At 33.6% G+C, this 20,776-nt stretch overlaps 1 protein-coding gene, 1 long non-coding RNA gene and 2 pseudogenes across 5 annotated transcripts; 3 read left to right on the top strand and 1 right to left on the bottom strand.

Annotated features, from left to right (window-relative positions):
* Positions 1-1,756: 1,756 nt before the first annotated feature.
* LOC123887505 (neurochondrin-like) lies at positions 1,757-3,625 on the top strand. The gene has a single exon (XM_045936830.1). It carries the CDS (start codon positions 1,757-1,759, stop codon positions 3,623-3,625), a length of 1,869 nt encoding a protein of 622 aa, XP_045792786.1.
* Positions 3,626-6,801: 3,176 nt separating this feature from the next.
* Positions 6,802-17,245, top strand: LOC123885804 (annotated as a pseudogene).
* Positions 12,244-14,978, bottom strand: LOC123885805. Of its 4 annotated transcripts, none has more exons than XR_006801249.1 (6): positions 14,706-14,978; positions 14,468-14,526; positions 14,239-14,301; positions 13,285-13,416; positions 12,569-12,788; positions 12,244-12,474 (listed from the first exon to the last, which is right to left on the bottom strand). It is a non-coding gene; the product is annotated as an uncharacterized LOC123885805 (long non-coding RNA). The 4 variants fall into 4 exon arrangements; XR_006801246.1 differs by having other exon boundaries at positions 12,569-12,768; positions 14,706-14,976; XR_006801247.1 differs by having other exon boundaries at positions 12,666-12,768; positions 14,706-14,975.
* LOC123886349 lies at positions 17,242-18,843 on the top strand (annotated as a pseudogene).
* The last annotated feature ends 1,933 nt before the right edge of the window (positions 18,844-20,776 follow it).

The raw sequence follows: 20,776 nt of genomic DNA, 5'->3' as shown, positions 1-20,776 counted from the left end.
AATAAGGTTTTTAACGAGGCAACGTATGTTCCCATCACATTCTTCTCAACAAAATTAAATGGAGCACTATGATGAATATTTCAAAGGGGGAGTGTTATAAGTAATTAAATAAATCATCAAATTAAGGTGAAAGAGATGTTTCACTATTAATGTTGAAATATTCATGGATAATGTCAACTTAAAATAGTAATATAGATTATTATCTATCTTTGTCAACTTAGAATAGTAAATTTAATTTGTTTTTATTCATGACTTTACTAGTATAAAAAAGCCACTTTGTGTTCAATGTAAAATGCACCTTTCATGAATGATATGAATACATCTAACTCTTCTACTCTCATAATTTCCTTAAGTTTTAATTTAATATTTGCAGCTTATAACTAGATTAGTAATTTTATCATCCTATTAGTACCTAATAAATAATTAAATATTTAAATTTCATAACATTTCTCTTTTTTTTCTTTTCTTTTTTTTTGCAATGCGTGATGTTTTTAGGTATTTTTTATTAAATAATTTTTTTTACGGTATTATTCTAATTGCTATAGTGTATTTTTTTTTAGGGTTAAATTTATTTATTTTTTGATAAAAAGGGGGCGAAGCTTTAAATACTATTTTTTTCTTGATATCTGCTAAAAAATAAGGGATTTGATTGAACAATTTTTGTTGTACCCTGTTTGATTTGAAACTGGTTATGAGATTGGACAAATTATGTAGCAAGGGACAAGACAAAAACAAAATTTTTTGTCCCTCACTGAACCACATGACAATTTTTTGTCCACAGTACAACTATAAAAAATACGAAAATATTAATTTTATTTTCGAATATAAAAATATTATCGCCCTATATCTCTCCGGTACAGTTTTGTTCTGTCCTGTATTATCCTGTTCTGTCATGTACTGTCCTGTTTAGTCCTTGCTGTTTTACGAATCAAACGCATCCAATGAGGTTTATAATAAAAAAACTTATTATGTTTCAACATCAATTTTTCCTCATGGTCAATTATATGTTATCATTTCCAGAGTTATATTGAAGAATTATATTAAAGAATAATTAAAGATATTGCTAACCATTAACAAAAAAAAATTAAAAAATATTGCTAACCAATGTTAATGAAGAATATACTAAGGTAACTTCAAATGTGGTGTATAAATAAGTTTTTTCAAATGTATAAACACATATTTGATATCTATATCACATTTAGAATTAAATTTACTACCTATATACAAATAATCTTTTTATGTTACGGTATAAAAACAGCGCATAAGACTCGTGCATCACACGGATAATCGTCTAGTATATTGAATTCAATCTTTTTTCTCTATGCCCTAACAACCGGAAGGTTGTTGAAGTTAAAGGTTTAACAAAAATTCACATTACGATTAGAATAACATAACATGGCTAATTTTTTTTTTAAAGATTTTAGATTTATTTATTTTTGGTCTAACACCTAATGACTAGAAATTTCACTTTAAAAGTGAAATAAATAAAGTGCTCGGTGTTCGAACCCTTTCTCCTGTATATTATATGCGATGTCCTACCAACTGTGTCATGCTTACAAGGGACAAATATTTTAGATTTATATTGTAATTTCAAATTTATTTAAAAAATTTAGAATTATTTTATTTAAAGATATCATTTATTTCAAACATAAAAAAGCCATAAAAAGAAGAAAAACAAAACATAAAAAAGCCATACTCTTCTCCTTCTCTCTCGCGCCGCTATTTCGTTTCTAATCATCGCCGTCTCTCTGTTTCCATGGAATCACAACAACCAGAACAAACTCTGAATCTCGACGAATGCTTAAAACTCCTTTCAGGACAACGAGATGAACAGCGCCTCGCCGGACTTCTCCTCGTAACCAATTTCTGCAAACCTGACGATCACTCCTCACTCTACAAAGTTTACAATGCCATTGGTTCTCGCTTTCTTCATCGATTACTCACAACAGCAACCATATCCAGTAACAACAACAACAACAGGGATGCATATTTAACATTGTCAGTTACAGTTCTTTCTACTCTCTGTCGTGTTCCAGATATTGCTTCCTCAGAAGACATGAATTCCAACATCCCACTAATGTTGGAAGTATTTTCCATGTCCAGTTCATCTATTCCATCACCTGTTCTTGAAGAATGTTGTGAGTTTTTGTACTTAGTATTAACTGCTTCAGAAAAAGGAATAATGAAATTTTATGAATTTAGTGGAATCAAGATACTTGCTTTGCGGTTGCGTGAGCTGCAAGGCAATGAAGATGATTCGCGTATGGTTGATGTGTGTATTAAACTTTTGCAATTGATTATAAGTAGGATATCATTAGACAAAATCCAGAAAGATTATTTATTTGAGCTTTCAATTATCGTGGTTGCAGTTGCGAGACAGTTCGCTATCTTGCATAATTCGTTGAAATTCGAAGCTCTACACATTCTTAATTCGGTTATTTGTTCAATAGAGTTGTCACAACTTGTTAAAACACTTCAAGATAGTAGTTGGTCAGATGATATTCGTGTTGGTATCGTTGCCATTTTGCAGAATCGTGTTGCGGCTGCTGAAAGGCTTCAGGTTCTTATTTTAGCGGAGTCTATGGTTTCCATATTCGGAGAAGATTGGTTGATTGTTGGTCAAGTAAGCAACACTAATGACATGTGTTTGTTGCTTGTGTTGGAGCAATCGAGGGTTGAAATCGCTGTTCTTCTTAATGACTTGGCCTATTTAAAGTACGAAGCGCCGCAAGATACTCTAGCTACAATTGAGGTGCATTCTCTTAAGCAACGAAACGTAGCTGTTGCTTACTCTTTGGTTGAGAAGATAATAAAACTTATTTCAAATGTTGGCGAGAATGATGTGAACTTCTTCGACGAAGGCACATTGACGAAGTTGATTCTACAACTTAATGAGACAATTGCTGTTGTGCTAGAGTATTTAGAAGATGCAAAGGAACATGGTCAAAGGAAAGGGGATGATTTACTTGCTTCCGTGCGAATTATTGGAAGCTATCTTGCAGAAGCACCACTAGCATGTAACGAAAAGGTTCGAGATCTTTTAGGGTATATGCTTTCTATTGAAGGTGCAGATGAACAAATGCCCTTTCAATCTGTCTGCTTTCTGCTACCTATGTTGTGTCAAATTACTATGAAGGTTGAAGGATGCAAGGCTCTCGCTTCATGTGAAGGAGGACTTAAGGCTGTTTTAGATTGCCTCCGTAAATTAATCGGGTCAAAACTTTGTATGGTTGAGGATGATAGTTGTGTTTTCTTGGCATGTGATACAATAATGAACCTTCTATTGAACAAAGACAAACTGCAGTTGATGTTAGATGAATCAACTTATGTAGATCTTCTTAAAGCATTGGCTTCTTGGTCCGAAAATACTGATGACATGTCAAGTATGATGATGGCTTCAAGCATTTGTTCACTGATATTTGATTATACATCGGAAGAGGCTCTTTTAAACCATCCCGATTTCAACCATGGTACACTTAGCAGTCTTTATCAGCTCATTGCAAGATGTATGGCTTCATCGGAACAAGGTATGGACACGGATATGGATCTATCTGAGATTATCTATGCTGGTTTCTATCGATGGGCTCATCGGTACCCTCGCATTAGAGAGGCAATCAAAATATGATTTTGGTTTTCTTAATGTGTATTAATTGTATGCGGATGCTTTTTAACTTTCGATAGCATTAATAATTCTTTACATGATATTGGTTAGGCAAGAGCTTAATTTGGTTTATAATTATTACCAGTTATTACTTATTACAATTAATTATCATTTTTCATGGGTATATTTGCATTTTTAATCGTTTTGTGATGATGATATTTTCATAGTGAAGGCTTTTCTTGGTTGCTTTATTATGCTGTATGATATATTGTTCACATAGTCCATTACTACACTAGAACTAGTATGATATTGGTTTAAGTCATTGAATGTTAGTTAAGATTTATATTTTATAGCATTTAGTTATTGATTGCGTTTAACAGTAAATCATATTACTGCATTAGACATACATCAATGTTGTGTATTCGTTTTCCTAATTTTTTCACCTTATAACCAATCTTGTTCTTAATGATGCTTTTCTTGAATGCAGAGTTTGTGCTTTAGTAACTTTCCAAGTTAGTAAACATCCTGTGAAAATCTTTCTTACCGAACATGATTCCTGCATACAGAAACAGAAGCCAAATACCATACCCTCATTATTATCATCCTGCCATGGAACTTTCCCCTTCAAATGAACAAATCACCCTTTCCTTATGAACAACCTTGGCCTTCTGTTGGCCATTATGGCCAGGCCACTCTATGTACCACTCCATATCTGCTATGTCCACAACAATGTAAAAATATGTTCCAACTATGTCTCTTCTGATGGTAGAACTATATTAATTAATGGTTTGGTTCAATATTAAGAGTTGTTTCCTGCAGAGAAATATTGGAAACCTGATCTGAGGAGGCAATGCATTATGCATAGTACTATCCTTAAAATGCAAATGCTTAATGCCACACATAAAAATTTCCAATTGGATGAGTTGAGTCCTAAATCCCCTTGATCTATAGTAGCTCAATTGTTTAGGCATAATATTCAGAAAGTATATATAAAAGGCATGCCTCCATTGCAGATAACAGATAACTATTAGAAAATGATAAGATAGTTCATTGTGGATAATTGATAAACTAGATGATAGCATATATAGCGAATAAATTAGTTGATTAAGTTTGTAGTGTTTGGTAAAGTTAGTGGTTAAATATCTTATATTATAAATATGAAGTGAAATAAAAAGATAAGATTAATAAATAATTAATTTTTTTAGTTAACAGGGGTACTAAAATTAAGAGAAAACATTATAAGCTACTTGAAGTAGCTTACCAAAATAAGTAAAGCTCGTTAGAAAATGACAGTTATCAAATTTTTTCAGTCACGAGTTTATAAGCTATATGCTAGCTTATTATACTTAGAAAGAGAGCCATAACCAATTTACTCAATTCTTATCACCGCAAAACCAAACACACGTTAAGGACAACTAGGGGTAAACCACAGTTACGGTGGAATTTCCCACGGATAAAATTAACATGATATTACAAAGCAGTAAGCAGGGATTACCCACACCCATAAAGTCCTAATGCTAATTGTAAATTTTGTAACATTCATACAATTTAGTCCCTTCCTTTCCTTTTCATGATCCATGTTACACAGAAGACTAAAAAGTCTTCACTTGAAGACAAATCAGTTAACATCTTAGGAACACACCAAGTTTTAAGTTAAGAAGACTAGATTATACACCCCAAGCTTGTTGTGAAAGATGCAAATAGCAGCGGAGAAAATGAGGATTTGCTGTGGGAAAGTTTTGATTATCCCGGTAACACTTTTCTTCCTGGAATGAAGCTGAAAAGTAATTTAGTTAGTGGTCCATATAGATATCTCATATCTTGGAGAAACTCTGAAGATCCTGCTGAAGGTGAATGTTCAGATAGGATAGATACACATGGTTATCCTCAACTGGTTACTGCAAAGGGAACAATAATTCTGTATAGAGCAGGGTCATGGAATGGATTTCTTTTCACTGGTGTTTCTTGGCAAAAATTGCATGGATTCTTGAATATCTCAGTAGTGTTCAATGACAAAGAATTCTCTTATCAATATGAAATTATGAACAGTTCAATTATTACTTGAATGGTGCTAGATCTATACGGAACTCACAACGTTTTCTATACGGAACTCACATGGTTATCCTGTAGACCAGTGTGATGAATATGCCTTGTGTGGTATCAACTCTAACTGCAATATTAATGGCTTCCAATATGTGAATGTTTGGAAGGTTTCATGCCAAAATTTCAAACAAAATGGAAGTTATCGATGCACTGCATATGCAAATTTAGATATCAGAGATGGTGGGAGTGGCTGCTTACTTTGGTTTAACAACATTGTCGACTTGAGAAAACATCCAGACCAAGGACAAGACATTTACATACGACTAGCATCTTCAGAATTAGGTATTTTCATTAACTATTACATCTTCTGTTTAAGCATTGTTTAAAACTTGAAATTATGCGACACTAATGTCACGAATATCGAGGCCTAACTCATCCTTACAAAACCGGCTTGTAAGGTGAGGATTGCCTCTTCTTTATAAACTCTTCTCAAGAGTCCTATCTATCCGATGTGGGACTAAATCCCACCGAGTGTTGGCCGCTAACAACTAATACATTGTCTGTTCACTTTTAAGTATATACCTAAGCTATTTCTAAGAACATTTATCATGAATTAACTTCCAAATGGAATTCGCGATGTTCTCTACAGATGCCTCTCTATACCTGCTTGTTGACTGACATTTACTTCAACCCTCAGATCATATAAAGAAGCATGCTGGAATTCTTGCAGGGGTTATTGCATTCATTATAGGACTAACCCTAATTGTAATGGTGACATCAGCATATAGAAAGAAGCTTGTTAAGCCAAGTGAAAAATTTATGATAAGCAAATTTCAAATATTCATGGGGCCCATTTGGATTTTGCTTATTTTTGAGCTTATGAAAATAGCTTATGTTAATTCATAAGTTTTCACTAACAAAAATTGTATCTTTATAAGCTGTTTTCTCATAAACTACCTTGAAAAACTTGTAATAATACATTTTTTTTGACACATCTTATAATAATACATAAAAGTTAATTTATTTGCATAATCTGTTTCGCACACCCTCAAAAAGAAAGTTAGAGGCGCTACTACGATGAGCTGCTATAGAAAACAAAACCATTCCACAACACAGGAGAGACCACGCTACTACAACAACTAGAACCTCCTACAACCAAACAATCCATACACTCTATATAAAAAAAAAAATCCTAAAAACTTTGTGTGGGCATGTGCCTTCACACTCTAACATGTGCCTCCATCCCTGGGTGTAGTAAAATACTATTTCTTTAGTCCACTCTTTTATGTTGAGATTCCAAATGAAGATGGTTACTCCTTCCTTCCTCTCTCTTTCTATCTTCCATTGACTTTCATTCCTTTGAAATAAGCAGAAAGGAAAACACTTAGAGAAAAAGAAGGTCTTGTTTCATGGAACAACAAACACTACCTTCTTTGTCTTCTTTCACATGTGAATGGACTTATGATGTTTTTCTTAGCTTTAGGGGCATAGATACTAGAAATAACTTCACTGGTAATCTATATAATTTTCTTCAGCATCAAAGAGGTATACACACTTTCATTGATGATGAAGAAATTCAAAAAGGGGAACAAATCACACCTACTCTTCTCCAAGCTATTAAAGAATCTAGGATTTTCATTGCTATTTTCTCCCCTAACTATGCATCTTCAACGTTTTGTTTGACTGAACTTGTTACCATCCTTGAATGTTCCAAGTTACTAGGAGGACGGTTATTTTTGCCGGTTTTTTATGATGTGGATCCATCCCAAATTAGAAACATAACAGGTACTTATGCTGATGCTTTTGCGAAACACGAGGTGAGGTTTAGAGATGAGAAGGAAAAGGTGCAGAAATGGAGGGATGCTTTACATCAAGCTGCTAGTGTGTCTGGATGGCATTTCAAACCAGGGTATGCACTTCACACCATCCTTTTTTCAATTATCCCTTTTAAGTGAAATCTAACTATCTATTCTATTATGTTGAGTATGATTTATATAGGGGTGTGCATGGTTTAAAACCACACCACACCAAACCATATTTATGGTTTTGGTTTAGAACCAAAACCATTTTAATGAAAAATTGGTTATTTTGCAAAACTAATTTGGATATGGTTTATAATCGGTTCGAAACCAATTTATAACCGGTTTATAATAAAAAATAGGTTACTTATTTATAACCGATTCATCTTAAATTTTATTTTATTTTTTATTTTTTTTAAAAATGCATTATTATAACTTTTAATTCCTATATATTTAAACTTTTTTTTTTACAATAATTAAGCCAATTTTTTTTTTGCTTAATTGATTAAAAGAACATATTTAATAATTATTGTTTATAAAAAAAAACATAATTTTTCTTTAATTTTATGAATTATTGGTTTATAATCAATTCATAAAAGTTTTTTTTCTAAGCCCAAACATATTTCAAACTAAGCCCAACAAAACATATTTTTTTAAGCCCAAAATAATTAAAATATAGATTTTTTTAAAAAATAAAACCATCAAAAATCTGATTTTTATAATTATTTTTAAAATAAATAAATTTTGTTAAATAAAAAATAATTAAATATTAAAGGGTGGTTAACGGTGGCCGGCCGCCGGAGCACCGCCGCCAACCACCGCGCCGGCCGCCGGAAGTTTGCCGGAGGTCGCCGGAAAATCGCCGTCCGCCGCCGTCCACCGCCGGAGCTCCGCCGTGCCGGCCGCCGGTGGTCCGGCGTTGACCGCCGCGTTGACCAATTCCTCCACCACCTTATTAATTATTTATTTATTAAATTATATAATTAATTGAATTTGAAAAATTTGTTTTTTTTTTAAAAAGAAACTATTGGGCTTTTTTCTTATTGGGCCTCAATTTAAAAACCAATTTTAAACCAATTATAAAAAATTGGATATGGTTTAGAATTGGTTTTTTTGTATTGGATTGGTGTAGTTTTTTTTTAAAATGGATTTGGTTATTAATTTTGGATATGGTTTGGTTAGTGATTTGGTTAAGGTTACTTGGATTTTTTGCACACCTATATTCACTTATAAGCTAATAAGCACTGACACATACAATGGGCAAATGACACTGACATGGTAATACTAACAATAATTTAAGAAAATGACTTAATTGAATATAATCATATGGTTCATATATGTGTCATTGTCGAGTCAGCGCTACAGAGTTTATAAGTGGGCAATCACTCAAGTTAGCGACGCAAGAGTGTATGTCCTTCGACCTGCGCCCATTCGTCAGTTGGGTTTTCAATCAGAATCCTTGTTGCTGCAATTTTCAATCTTACAAAATTTCGATCTAATGATTCTAAACCACAATTTTCACAATTTGAATCGTTTGGCCAAGAGACCACGGGCATTGTTTTGTTGATGGGGACAAATGAGCTTGGCGACTCGTGTTGTTTGGACTTTGGGTGATGATGTTAGTAAAATGTTAGCCTGAGCTAAGTCAAAGTGGGCTTAGTTAGCTCAGTAAACCTATTTGTTTGATTCATCGGTGTATTGGATTTTAAAATTTAAAACCGAGAACCCAACCAATCTAGTTCAGTTTCCTTCGATTTTGCTTGGTTTTTGACCCAAAACTAGAAAAATCGGATAATTTTAGGTTTGGTTAGATTTTTTGGGTTCATCGATTTTGTCTGAACCACTTACACCCGTGCTTGTATGCACTTATTTTCTTTAGAACCAAATTTTTTATCCTAACATATTCATTATATAAGAAACATTTTTCCATAATGACACATAACATAATTTCACTCATCTATTTTCCATTATATTTTTCCCACATTCGTGCTATCTTGCATGAGATATTTACTAGCAAGCATATAAATCTAGTTGAATAAAATACAGCGAAGAAGTAACGATTTTATGTGATTGATTTTGGTTTGAAGTGAATAAATTAATCAATGACTGTTTCAATTTAAATGTACTTCTGTAATGTGCAGGTCTGAATCAGAATATAAGTTTATTGGAAAGATAGTGGAAGAGGTCTCAATAAAGATCAACCGTGTTCCTTTGCATGTTGCAAACAAACCAGTTGGGTTGGAGTCTCGAATGTTAGAAGTGACATCTCTCCTCGGACTTGAGTCTGATGAGAGAGTCATCATGGTAGGAATATATGGAATTGGTGGAATAGGCAAATCAACAACTGCTCGTGCTGTGCATAACTTAATTGCTGATCAATTCGAAGGTGCATGTTATCTTCCTGATGTAAGAGAGAGGGCAACTAATCATGATCTTGCACAGCTCCAAGAAACACTATTTTCTGAAATACTCGGGGAAAAGGATATTAAAGTGGGCGATGTTTATAGAGGAATTTCAATAATTAAAAGGAGGCTCCGTAGAAAGAAAGTCCTTTTGATTCTTGATAATGTTGACAAAGAAAAGCAGTTACAAGTACTTGTTGGAGGACATGATTGGTTTGGCTTCGGTAGCAAGATAATAATCACTACAAGAGACAAGCATTTGCTAGCCACTCATGGTATTGAAAAAGTATACGAGGTTAAACAGCTTAAAAATGAAAAGGCTCTTGAATTATTTAATTGGCATGCATTTAAAAATAAAAAAATTGATCCATGTTATTTGGATATTGCAAAACGTGCAGTATCTTATTGTCATGGCCATCCCTTGGCTTTGGAGGTGATAGGTTCTCAATTGTTTGGAAAAAGTTTAGCTGTATGGAAATGCTCACTAGATAAATATGAAAGAGTCCTTCGTAAAGACATCCATGTAATTCTAAAAGTTAGCTATGATGATTTGGAAGAAGATGATAAGGGTATATTTCTAGACATTGCCTGCTTCTTTAATTCTTATGAAATAGGCTATGTTAAGGAAATACTATACTTACATGGTTATCATGCGGAAGATGGTATACAAGAGCTAATTGACAAATCTCTCATGAAAATTGATGCCAATGGTTGTGTGAGAATGCATGATTTGATTCAAGACATGGGTAGAGAAATTGTGAGGCAGGAATCAACATTGGAGCCTGGAAGACGCAGTAGATTATGGTTTCATGATGACATTGTTCATGTTTTGGAAGAAAACAAGGTATATGATATTTATAATATCTCCTCTTTGTTGCTTTTATTTTGTAAATTTTGATTAGATGTATTAGTTTAATTATATCGTTGTTAGTTTTACATTCGCAACTACAAATGTTTGATCAAGTTTATTTCTACTAAGTGAAAAGGACATCTCGTGATTTAGAAATTTGTGCATACAATCTAATAATTTGTGTTTGAATTGTGATTTGAAATTGAAAGGGAACTGATACAATTGAAGTCATAATCGTCGACTTGCATAAAGACAGAAAAGTTAACTGGTGTGGCGAAGCCTTTGGGCAGATGAAGAACTTGAGAATTCTTATAATTAGAAATGCACAATTTTCCAGAGGTCCTCAAATTCTTCCAAATAGTTTGAGAGTGCTTGATTGGTGTGGATATCAATCATTCTCTTTACCATCCAATTTTAATGCCAGGAATCTTGCAATTCTGAATCTTCCTGAAAGTCACCTGAAATGTTTCGAATCAGTAAAGGCATGTATTCTTCTAAAACAAAAATCTTATCTTGAACATGTTTTATACTAGTTCTAGTGCCCGTGCTAATGCACGGGAAACACCGTCTTGTAGTAATTTCGTACAATAAATATCCGATAAATAGTATCCTTGAAATTTGCCTTAATATCACGAAATTCAAAATATATATATATGGGGGCATATCATATGAGAATGATATGTATATATGAGAATGATGAGAATATTTATCAACCATTAGATTAAAATAGATGGTTCAAATTAAAACTAATTATCGGATATTGAGACCGATTAAGATTAATGGTTTATGTGTTTTTATTGAATACCGTTAATTTTGACCTATATCAAAAACATATCAAACCATTTTAGATTTTTATAAAACTTAACATAGATGATCTATAAGATATAAACTTTCAATCAAACGGTGAATTTTGTAAAATTTGTATTCGTTAAAGCGTTATTGAGCAGTGTAACATTACTCAAATGTTACACCGGTGTAATTTGATCTCTCCCCATATATATATATATATATATATAGTTGTGTGGATGAGAATAACAATTCTTAATCCTATTAAATTAGCCGTATATTTTTTTTTGTCTGGTGGCTAGAAAATCCACTGTATAGGTGAATAAGTGGAGTGTCCCGGGTTCAAACTCAATCTCCTACACAAATAGTGCGATGTCCCTACCAACCGATCTAAGCTCACGGGGACAATTAGCCATATTTATACCTGTGCACCGCAAAGGGTGCCCAAATAACAATTCGTTTATATGATTCAATTATATATATATATATATATATTCAATAACAAATTTAATAACCCTTATGGGACACTCCCCCTGTTTTTTCTAAATATAACAATTGGATCTTAATTATAATAAAGATACATAACACAATCCTTCTATAATATTTACAAAGTTGATATACGCATAGACATAACCCTTTCGGTGCACCCCCGTGTTTTTTGAATTTACATAGCGATTAACAATTTTAGTTATGCTACAAATCATCATATATAAAACAATTAAAAGTAGATCATATGGCTAAAAAAGTTTCAATGCACTTGAATAACAAAGAAATATCAAGTAAATGGATTATGATAGATTGCCATTGGCTAGCAGTGAGATTCTTCCTAACATCGATTAACCAAGAAAAGTCTCTTATATTGAAAGATGCATCTATCTATAACAAATATGCAAGCTGCTCCTACTCTATATATCTTGCCTATAGTCATTATTGTTTGATAGTATCATGATCTAGTCTTCGGCAAGCTATAAGCTCAAAATCCAACTTCAACCTCTGCAGAAAATTTTATCAATCAGTAAATTGATAACAAAACAAAAATCTGAGAAATATTAGAACATAATGTTTGAGATTTGGGGAAATTAATAACCTTGAATTAAATGTCATCGAGGATAATGCCCCAACATTTGTAAGAAAATGTATTCTAAACTTTAACTTTCAAAGAGGAAAAACAATAGTCTCCTTACATTTTCTTGTAACTCACTACTTTGCATGAACATGTAATAATTAGAAATCTTCTCCAGTAACATAAATGATATTGATTTTGCACTCTAATGCCTTCAAAAATACCTTCAAGACACATAAAAAGACTAATACATATCATGAAATTTGTAGATATATTTCATATAAAATAAGACCACAAAGCCATTAATTTTTCATATTGAAACATTTCCTCATAAAATAAGTGCTCGCTTTCATAATCAAAAAATTAAATCCATCTAATGAGGAGTTTTCAAATACAATCAAGCTATGCACCTCACTAACTCTCGCTATAGTAAGGAATCAAGTTATATTAATGGACACTAACACTTATATTTATTTATTGAACCCAACAATCAAATTGAAATATACCAACAAAAAATTATATATTCCAGTATCCCTTGTCCTACCAATGGTAAGTGCATGACTCTATTTTTGGTATAAAAGTATAACAATGCTTCTAAATTTAGATACCATCTTCGTACTTAGGATTTTCTGGGTAACATTACACCCAATTATTCAATGAAAACATGAATGAAAAAAAAACTCAATATATAGCAGAAAAGTTTAAAATCCGATAGAACACAAACAAATTAAGAATCTTACTCAAACTATTAAACGATTTCAAAAATAAGAACAGTAAAACTTTGGCCAAGACTATTCCAATGAAACATTACAAATCCAGTGAATGAAAAGGAATCCATGAGCCACTATTTGTAGCTTGTAATTAAAGCAGCCCTGCAAAGAGTCACACATCCTTGATTAATAAAAGAGTCACACAAAAAATATTCAAGTAAGACATGAAAATGGCTTAAAATTGAGTTATGACGCATGATATAATATATCTAATAGGACCATCGTGATATTAGTGTTTCTCTTTACATTGTGGTGAAATTATAAAAACCACTGCATCTCTCAAAACTTGTGGTGCCCCTCTGATTACAGGGCAAACAGAACTCAAAAATAAATAAAAAATATAAAAATGAACCTATAACACTAACAATCATAAGTAAAGGATTAATTAGTTCGTTCTACAGTGAACACTCATTTGAGAGAGCGGTTTAAATATGCATTCTACGGTGAACACTTATTAGTTTCTTGAAAATAAATAGATAATCTAACCCAATATCTTCTACATGCATATTATTGTGCTATCTCGAATAATTGAAAGTTCTATAACCAAAATGGAGCTTTGAAATGGTTTGAATAGATACACATTTAGTTCCTTTTTAATAAAGTGAGCATATTACTTAAGAGCCTTTAGAACAACCATTGCCTTGTTCATGTGGGATTCTTTCATAAACCTTAAATCAAGCAACATATATCCAAATATGAAAGTTTCTTGAGCTTATAAACAGAACAATGAAACTAAAAACAACTAAAACATTAAAAAAACCTTCCATCAAACCAAACTTTATAAAAAGTTTTTACAGTTCCAACTAAAACATTCTTATGCCAATGTGAGAATTAAATATAGTTTTAACTAAAAATGTAAACTATATAAAAGGTAGTCTCCAAACAGTGTTACCATACAAAACCAGTTTGAAGCCAGGATTATACCTTCAATTTGATCGACTCTCCAACATCATTTATTTGAACTCTTTCATACTTGATGCTTAAAACCTGTTACCATACAAAACCAGATATTAACATATTGATAAAATAAGCTATGTCTAAAACAACATTTGAGGTGCATCATCAATTAGAGAACAAACAAAACCGAAGAAGAAAAAGGGTGTGTCTGTTTCATCTTCTTTGTTCTTATTTTTAAAAACTATTAATCTCTTACCTCTGTTTGTTTGCTTTTCTCCAGCAATAAAGGATCCAACTTTTAATTCAACAAAATCTCTGCGTTTTAAAAAAAACAACAAAATCATCAGAAAAGAAATCAAAATCAAAACTGAAAACATAAACAAATGAAACAAATGAAACCCAAAGCATCACTTATATACTACTCAAATCAGATTAAAATATTAACCCTAAAACTGAAGGGGGGAAATTCAAATTCAAAATTCAAATGTACATACCACAACTCTTGTATTCCAGCCTGGAACCTCTGTGTTGGTAATCACGATTTGGGAAAAAATTGGGAGAAGAGGTTTTGAGAAAGTGACAGGTTTGAGTGCTTTGGTTAATGGGTGCAGAGGAGGGATTTTGGCTTCTTCTTCATGGTTCAGATCTTTGTATGATTTGGGAGGAGAAATTCTGGAACAGTGGGCGTGAAGGGAGAGGTTGCCCAAATTGTTTATCACGTGTGCTTTGTTTCTTTGGATTCTTGTGAGGGTTTACCATTTTTTTTTCTTGCCAAAAGAGAAAGACCATGTGGTGGGCCGGATATACATGTTAAGTGGAAGGCCCATGTTTGCATCTTTAGCCAAAAGAAGGGGGGCAAATTCAAACATTTGAATTTTACTTCCAACTCAAGCAACCAAGTTGGACTACTCTAAGTTTAAAATGGTAAAAATTTATTATTTGACAAAAGTCACTCTTTTATTTTCTTCAAAGTTTGAATTTGCATCCAACTCATGCATCCAACATGGCAATAAAACTAAAGATGGAATGGAAATAATATTATTTAATGATGATTTGGCAAGAATGTGGTTAGAGGTGGACAAATAAGCAAAATTTCCCTAACATGAGTTTGGGTTTGTATATTATTAAGATTTATTGTTGAAAAAATCTAACAATTTGATGCATCTATTTTTTTTCTTATAGGTGTTTGAGACATTGAGCTTTCTGGATTTTGAATGCTGCAAGTTTCTAATTGAAGTACCTAGCTTATCTAGTGTACCAAATTTGGGGGCACTGTGTCTTGATTATTGCACTAATTTAATTAAAGTCCATGATTCAGTTGGGTTTCTTGAGAGACTTGTGTTATTAAGTGCTCAAGGATGCACCCAACTAGAAAGTTTGGTTCCAAACATCAACTTACCATCTCTAGAGACTTTAGATCTAAGGGGCTGCTCATGTCTTGAGAGCTTTCCGGAAGTATTAGGAGTGATGAAGAATATAAAGGATGTTTATTTAGACCAGACTGCCTTAGAACAATTTCCTTTTACAATTAGAAATCTTGTTGGGCTTCAACGTTTGTTCTTGAGGGGATGCCAGGGGGTAATTCAGCTACCAAGCTACATATTGCCGAAACTTGAGATAATAACAACTTATGGTTGTAGGGGTTTTCGATTACCTGAAAATGAAGAAAAATTGAGTCCAAAAGTGTTTGCTAATGCTATGCTGGTTTGTAATGAATATGGCAAGTCCTTCCTTAATGTGTATGCTCTTAATAATAGCTCCAACGACGTCATAGAAGTATGTCGTCCTTTGCAGAATCACCATGGACAAAATCTTGTGATTGATGGATTTGAAATCTCTCGCTTGGGGCTTACACAAGGGAGAGTAAAATTTGGTAAGCTTAGAAGGAATGGATCATTAGTGTGTTTTTGGTTCCGAAAGAAATTCCCCAGGATAGCTCTATGGTTTTTTGTAGAATCTGGAAAGCATTTTGACAAACATGGTGTTGGATTTCAAGTTGAAAGTACTCATCAATGGCACAACGCAACTCACTTCTTCATGTGAATACATATCTTATACACAAAAAGAGACGGAACAAATGCTTTGTTGTGATCTACAATGCAAGGTGGAGGGTGTATTTTCAAAGAATGAGTGGAACTGGGTGGAGATTTTATGCGAGATGGAACATCTCATGCCCTGTGAATCTAAATGGGTCATGGCTCACCAGGATTGGATCACTAAGATGATTCTAAAGTGTTCTCTCCTATATGTGTACCCAGAAAAAGAAGAGGATGATTTCAGCTTATTAGACAATCTTGCTTCTCCTCCTCTTTTAAATAAACAAAAATTTCTACACCTTTGTGAAAAAAAAAACAACATTAAGAGATGCAGAGAATAATAATAAGACTACTGGCCTTCGGCAGTTCAGCACTTCAGCTACATCAAATGGTGGGCGACTCCGATGTAGGAAAGACAGACTCTGATACCATATTATATTTTTGTATTAGATCTAACTCATCTTTATATAGCTGACTTGTAATGATAAGGACTTCCAAGAAACTCGAGGACAACAAAAGGGAGTATTCACTAAAAGTAAAACTAAGAGATTCCAAATGGAGATGGAAGGAAAAGTTGCTACTTTGTTGGGTTTGAAACTTATTGGAGAACCCAAAGAAGACAAATTATTTTGAGTATTGGTTTTTTCTATTTAGGAGTCTTATTGGAGAGCTTAATTTTTGTCTTTTAGTTCACTCTTTTTGTAATTCGGACAATCTAAATTCTAAATTTATATATGGTGTACAAGAGCAATTTTTTAAACACATTTTCTCACATTCCTCAAGGCTCAAGCTCTTGTTAAACAAGGAAGAGGAGGTATCTGGAAACTCTACTCCTGAGTGCTTTAGAAATCCATCACCAATACAATTTAACCTTATTCTTCCAAGCATTGACATGCTCTTGGTGAGTTTGTAACATTGCATATAGAATTAGAATTATAGCTTGAATAATATTCACACTGATCCAAACATAGATATTGCTGAGCATTTAAATGAAATGCAACTGATGTGGTATCAGTCACAATTATGTTGTGGTTCAAGAGACATAAAAAACGTTGGTTCTCGCTTTCTTCATCGATTACTCGCAACAGCGACCATATCCAGTAACAACAACAGGGATGCATATTTAACATTGTCAGTTACAATTCTTGCTACTCTCTGCCGTGTTCCAGATATTGCTTCCTCAGAAGACATGAATTCAAACATCCCACTAATGTTGGAAGTAATTTCCATGTCCAGTTCATCTATTCCATCACCCGTTCTTGAAGAATGTTGTGAGTTTTTGTACTTAGTATTAACTGCTTCAGAAAAAGGAATAATGAAATTTTATGAATTTAGTGGAATCAAGATACTTGCTTTGCGGTTGCGTGCACTGCAAGGCAATGAAGATGATCCGCATTTGGTTGATATGTGTATTAAACTTTTGCAATTGATTATACGTAGGATATCATTCGACAAAATCCAGAAAGATTATTTATTTGAGCTTTCAATTATTGTGGTTGCACTTGCGAGACAGTTCGCTATCTTGCATAATTCGTTGAAATTCGAAGCTCTACACATTCTTAATCCGGTTATTTGTTCAATAGATTTGTCACAACTTGTTAAAACACTTCAAGATAGTAGTTGGTCAGATGATATTCGTGTTGGTATCGTTGCCATTTTGCAGAATCGTGTTGCGGCTGCTGAAAGGCTTCAGGTTCTTATTTTAGCGGAGTCTATGGTTTCCATATTCGGAGAAGTTTGGTTGATTGTTGGTCAAGTAAGCAACACTGATGATATGTGTTTGTTGCTTGTGTTGGAGCAATCGAGAGTTTAAATCGCTGTTCTTCTTAATGACTTGGCCTATTTAAAATATGAAGCGCCGCAAGATACTCTAGCTAACATTGAGGCATATTCTCTTAAGCAACGAAACGTGGCTGTTGCTTACTCTTTGGTTGAGAAGATAATAAGACTTATTTCAAATGTTGGCGAGAATGGTGTGAACCTCTTCGACAAAGGCACATTGACGAAGTTGATTCTACAACTTAATGAGACAATTGCTGTTGTGCTAGAGTATTTAGAAGATGCAAAGGAACATGGTCAAAGGAAAGGGGATGGTTTACTTGCTTCTGTGCCAATTATTGGAAGCTATCTTGCAGAAGCACCGCTAGCTTGTAACGAAAAGGTTCGAGATCTTTTAGGATATATGCTTTCTATTGAAGGTGCAGATGAGCAAATGCCTTTTCAATCTGTCTGCTTTCTGCTACCTATGTTGTGTCAAATTACTATGAAGGTTGAAGGATGCAAAGCTCTCGCTTCATGCGAAGGAGGACTTAAGGCTGTTTTAGATTGCCTCCGTAAATTAATCGGGTCAAAACTTTGTATGGTTGAGGATGATAGTTGTGTTTTCTTGGCATGTGATACAATAATGAACCTTCTATTGAACAAAGACAAACTGTCTGTACCAAAGATGAAAAATGGTAACGGGAATTCAAGGTCCCCAAGTCTGCCTGGTTCAAAAGAACACTCCAAAGCAATAGCTTGTGAAACAAGCAAGACTTCTTCGCACGGCTTAAAACACAAGATTGAGCCAAATTTGAATACACAGAATGCACCATAGGCTGATGAGAAAGTTAAACCAAAGGGGGAAACTGTTCAGGTATCACAAAAGAAGACTAATGAAAACACACCAATTAATGAAGGTGGTAAAAAGAAAAAAGAGTTTTGTCGGATGCAGATGCTGATGTTTTGATACAAGCTATTTACCGTGGTTATCTAGTAAGAAAATGGAAGCCCTTGAAGAAATTGAGGCAAATAGCTGAAGTTAGTAAGGAGGTGACTTATGTTAGAGACCGTAGTCAAGCTTTTGAAGGTTCATATGATCTTAAAAAGATAACATGCAAACAATTGCCATTGGACTATTGGTGAGATCATGATGAGACTTCTGCTGGAACAAAGCCTACTATGCTACTAAATGGATTACTTAATGAAAATAGTAGCCTAGGGATTGCTGTTGATGCATTGGATTCACCAAGCAATCTTTCTGACAAAACAGGTGTGGAACACGAATTGAAATCAGAGGACATCGACATTCCTATTACCTATCGAGGTTGATAAACTTGATATGAATGCATTGAAAGAATTGCCTACCGGAGTTACTGCTGAAGATATCATTGACAATTTTACTAGTGAAGGGTTAGATTCTGATATGCATGCAATAAAGGAGCTTGCAGTGAAGTACAAGCCGAAATTAAGGTATTCACCGAAGAACTCCTAGTAGGAGGATATAGAGAAATTTGAAGCAGAAACATCCGAATATAATGCAAATGCCAGAACATGTTTTTCCACCGATGACATTGCAAAAGATACGATACTCAACTAGAAAAGCCACTGGTTAAAGAAAAAGAAGAGGTTAAGTCTAGTGAGGAATATTGGTAATGGATAATTGTAATGTTTGTGATATGATGGTTAGTTTTTTTAGATCATGATTTGATTTGTAGTTTCTTCAAACAACCTTTAACAAACACATTTTTCACTGTTACATGGAGGTTACTTTGGACTTTGGCTGGTGCATGTAATGCTGATAATTGTGACCATGTGAACATAGGTTTCCTATGAGGATTTGGAAATGGAAACAATTAAGAGCTCAAATTCAATCTTGGTACACATGTAATCAAGCCAATACTCAAGGGAATCATGATCTTTTCACTCCTAAAATCTTGGTGACAAAATAAATTAAGTCAACTCGTTTAACTGGTTATTTTTAGCGGACTGACTCAACATTTTGAGCTCGATATCTTAAGTTAGTTCGTCCAAACTAACTTGTTTAAAAAACGGAAGGGATGGTTGGTCCGCAAACATTTATAAAAACTACTTTTTTTTTTCTTTACTTGGAATGAAAAGGAATGACCAATCGTTACTTGGTTCAGTGGTGATTGACGCTGAACTTGGTAGGGATGACTACGGTTCGATCCCTTACAACTGCGATCGGGAGGGGGCTGGAACCACTTGATGCCAGAACTGACTCCCGAAACAAAAAAAAATAGAGGAATGAATTAAAATTCACATAGTTAAAAAATATTCCTTATTTTAAAAAAATAATTTGTAAATCATGTTGGAAATCTACCTATAAAAGTTTTTCAAAATTATTTTGCCTGGCCTAACCAACTCTCGTCAGTAAATGGAACGAATTTAATTTTTAGACGGATATTTAAAAGGGATTTGGATTCCCTGCAGTCAAAAAGTGACTGCAGGTGAATCTAAACCACCCATTTTATTTATGTTTTTTATTTATTTGATGAGTATTAAATTTGGTCCATTAGATGATGTGAATGCATGACTGCATGGTGAAAGTGAATGCACCCAATTCATATCCATTTAAAAGACGTGAAAAAAAGTACCGTTAGTATTTTTTATTTATTTTATTTTAAAAAGAACACGATTGACCCAAAAAATACACGAACGTTCTTCTGAGATATACTCCCTCTGGTCATATTTGTAGGCAAAACAAATTATTTGTGCAGTGTTTAAGGAATTTAGTTAAATATAATTAA

The sequence above is a fragment of the Trifolium pratense genome, linkage group LG5 (genome assembly GCF_020283565.1).
Source record: "Trifolium pratense cultivar HEN17-A07 linkage group LG5, ARS_RC_1.1, whole genome shotgun sequence".
Lineage (NCBI taxonomy): Eukaryota > Viridiplantae > Streptophyta > Magnoliopsida > Fabales > Fabaceae > Trifolium > Trifolium pratense.
Note: the sequence above shows the minus strand (reverse complement) of the source record. Positions and strands in the feature narration are given on the sequence as shown.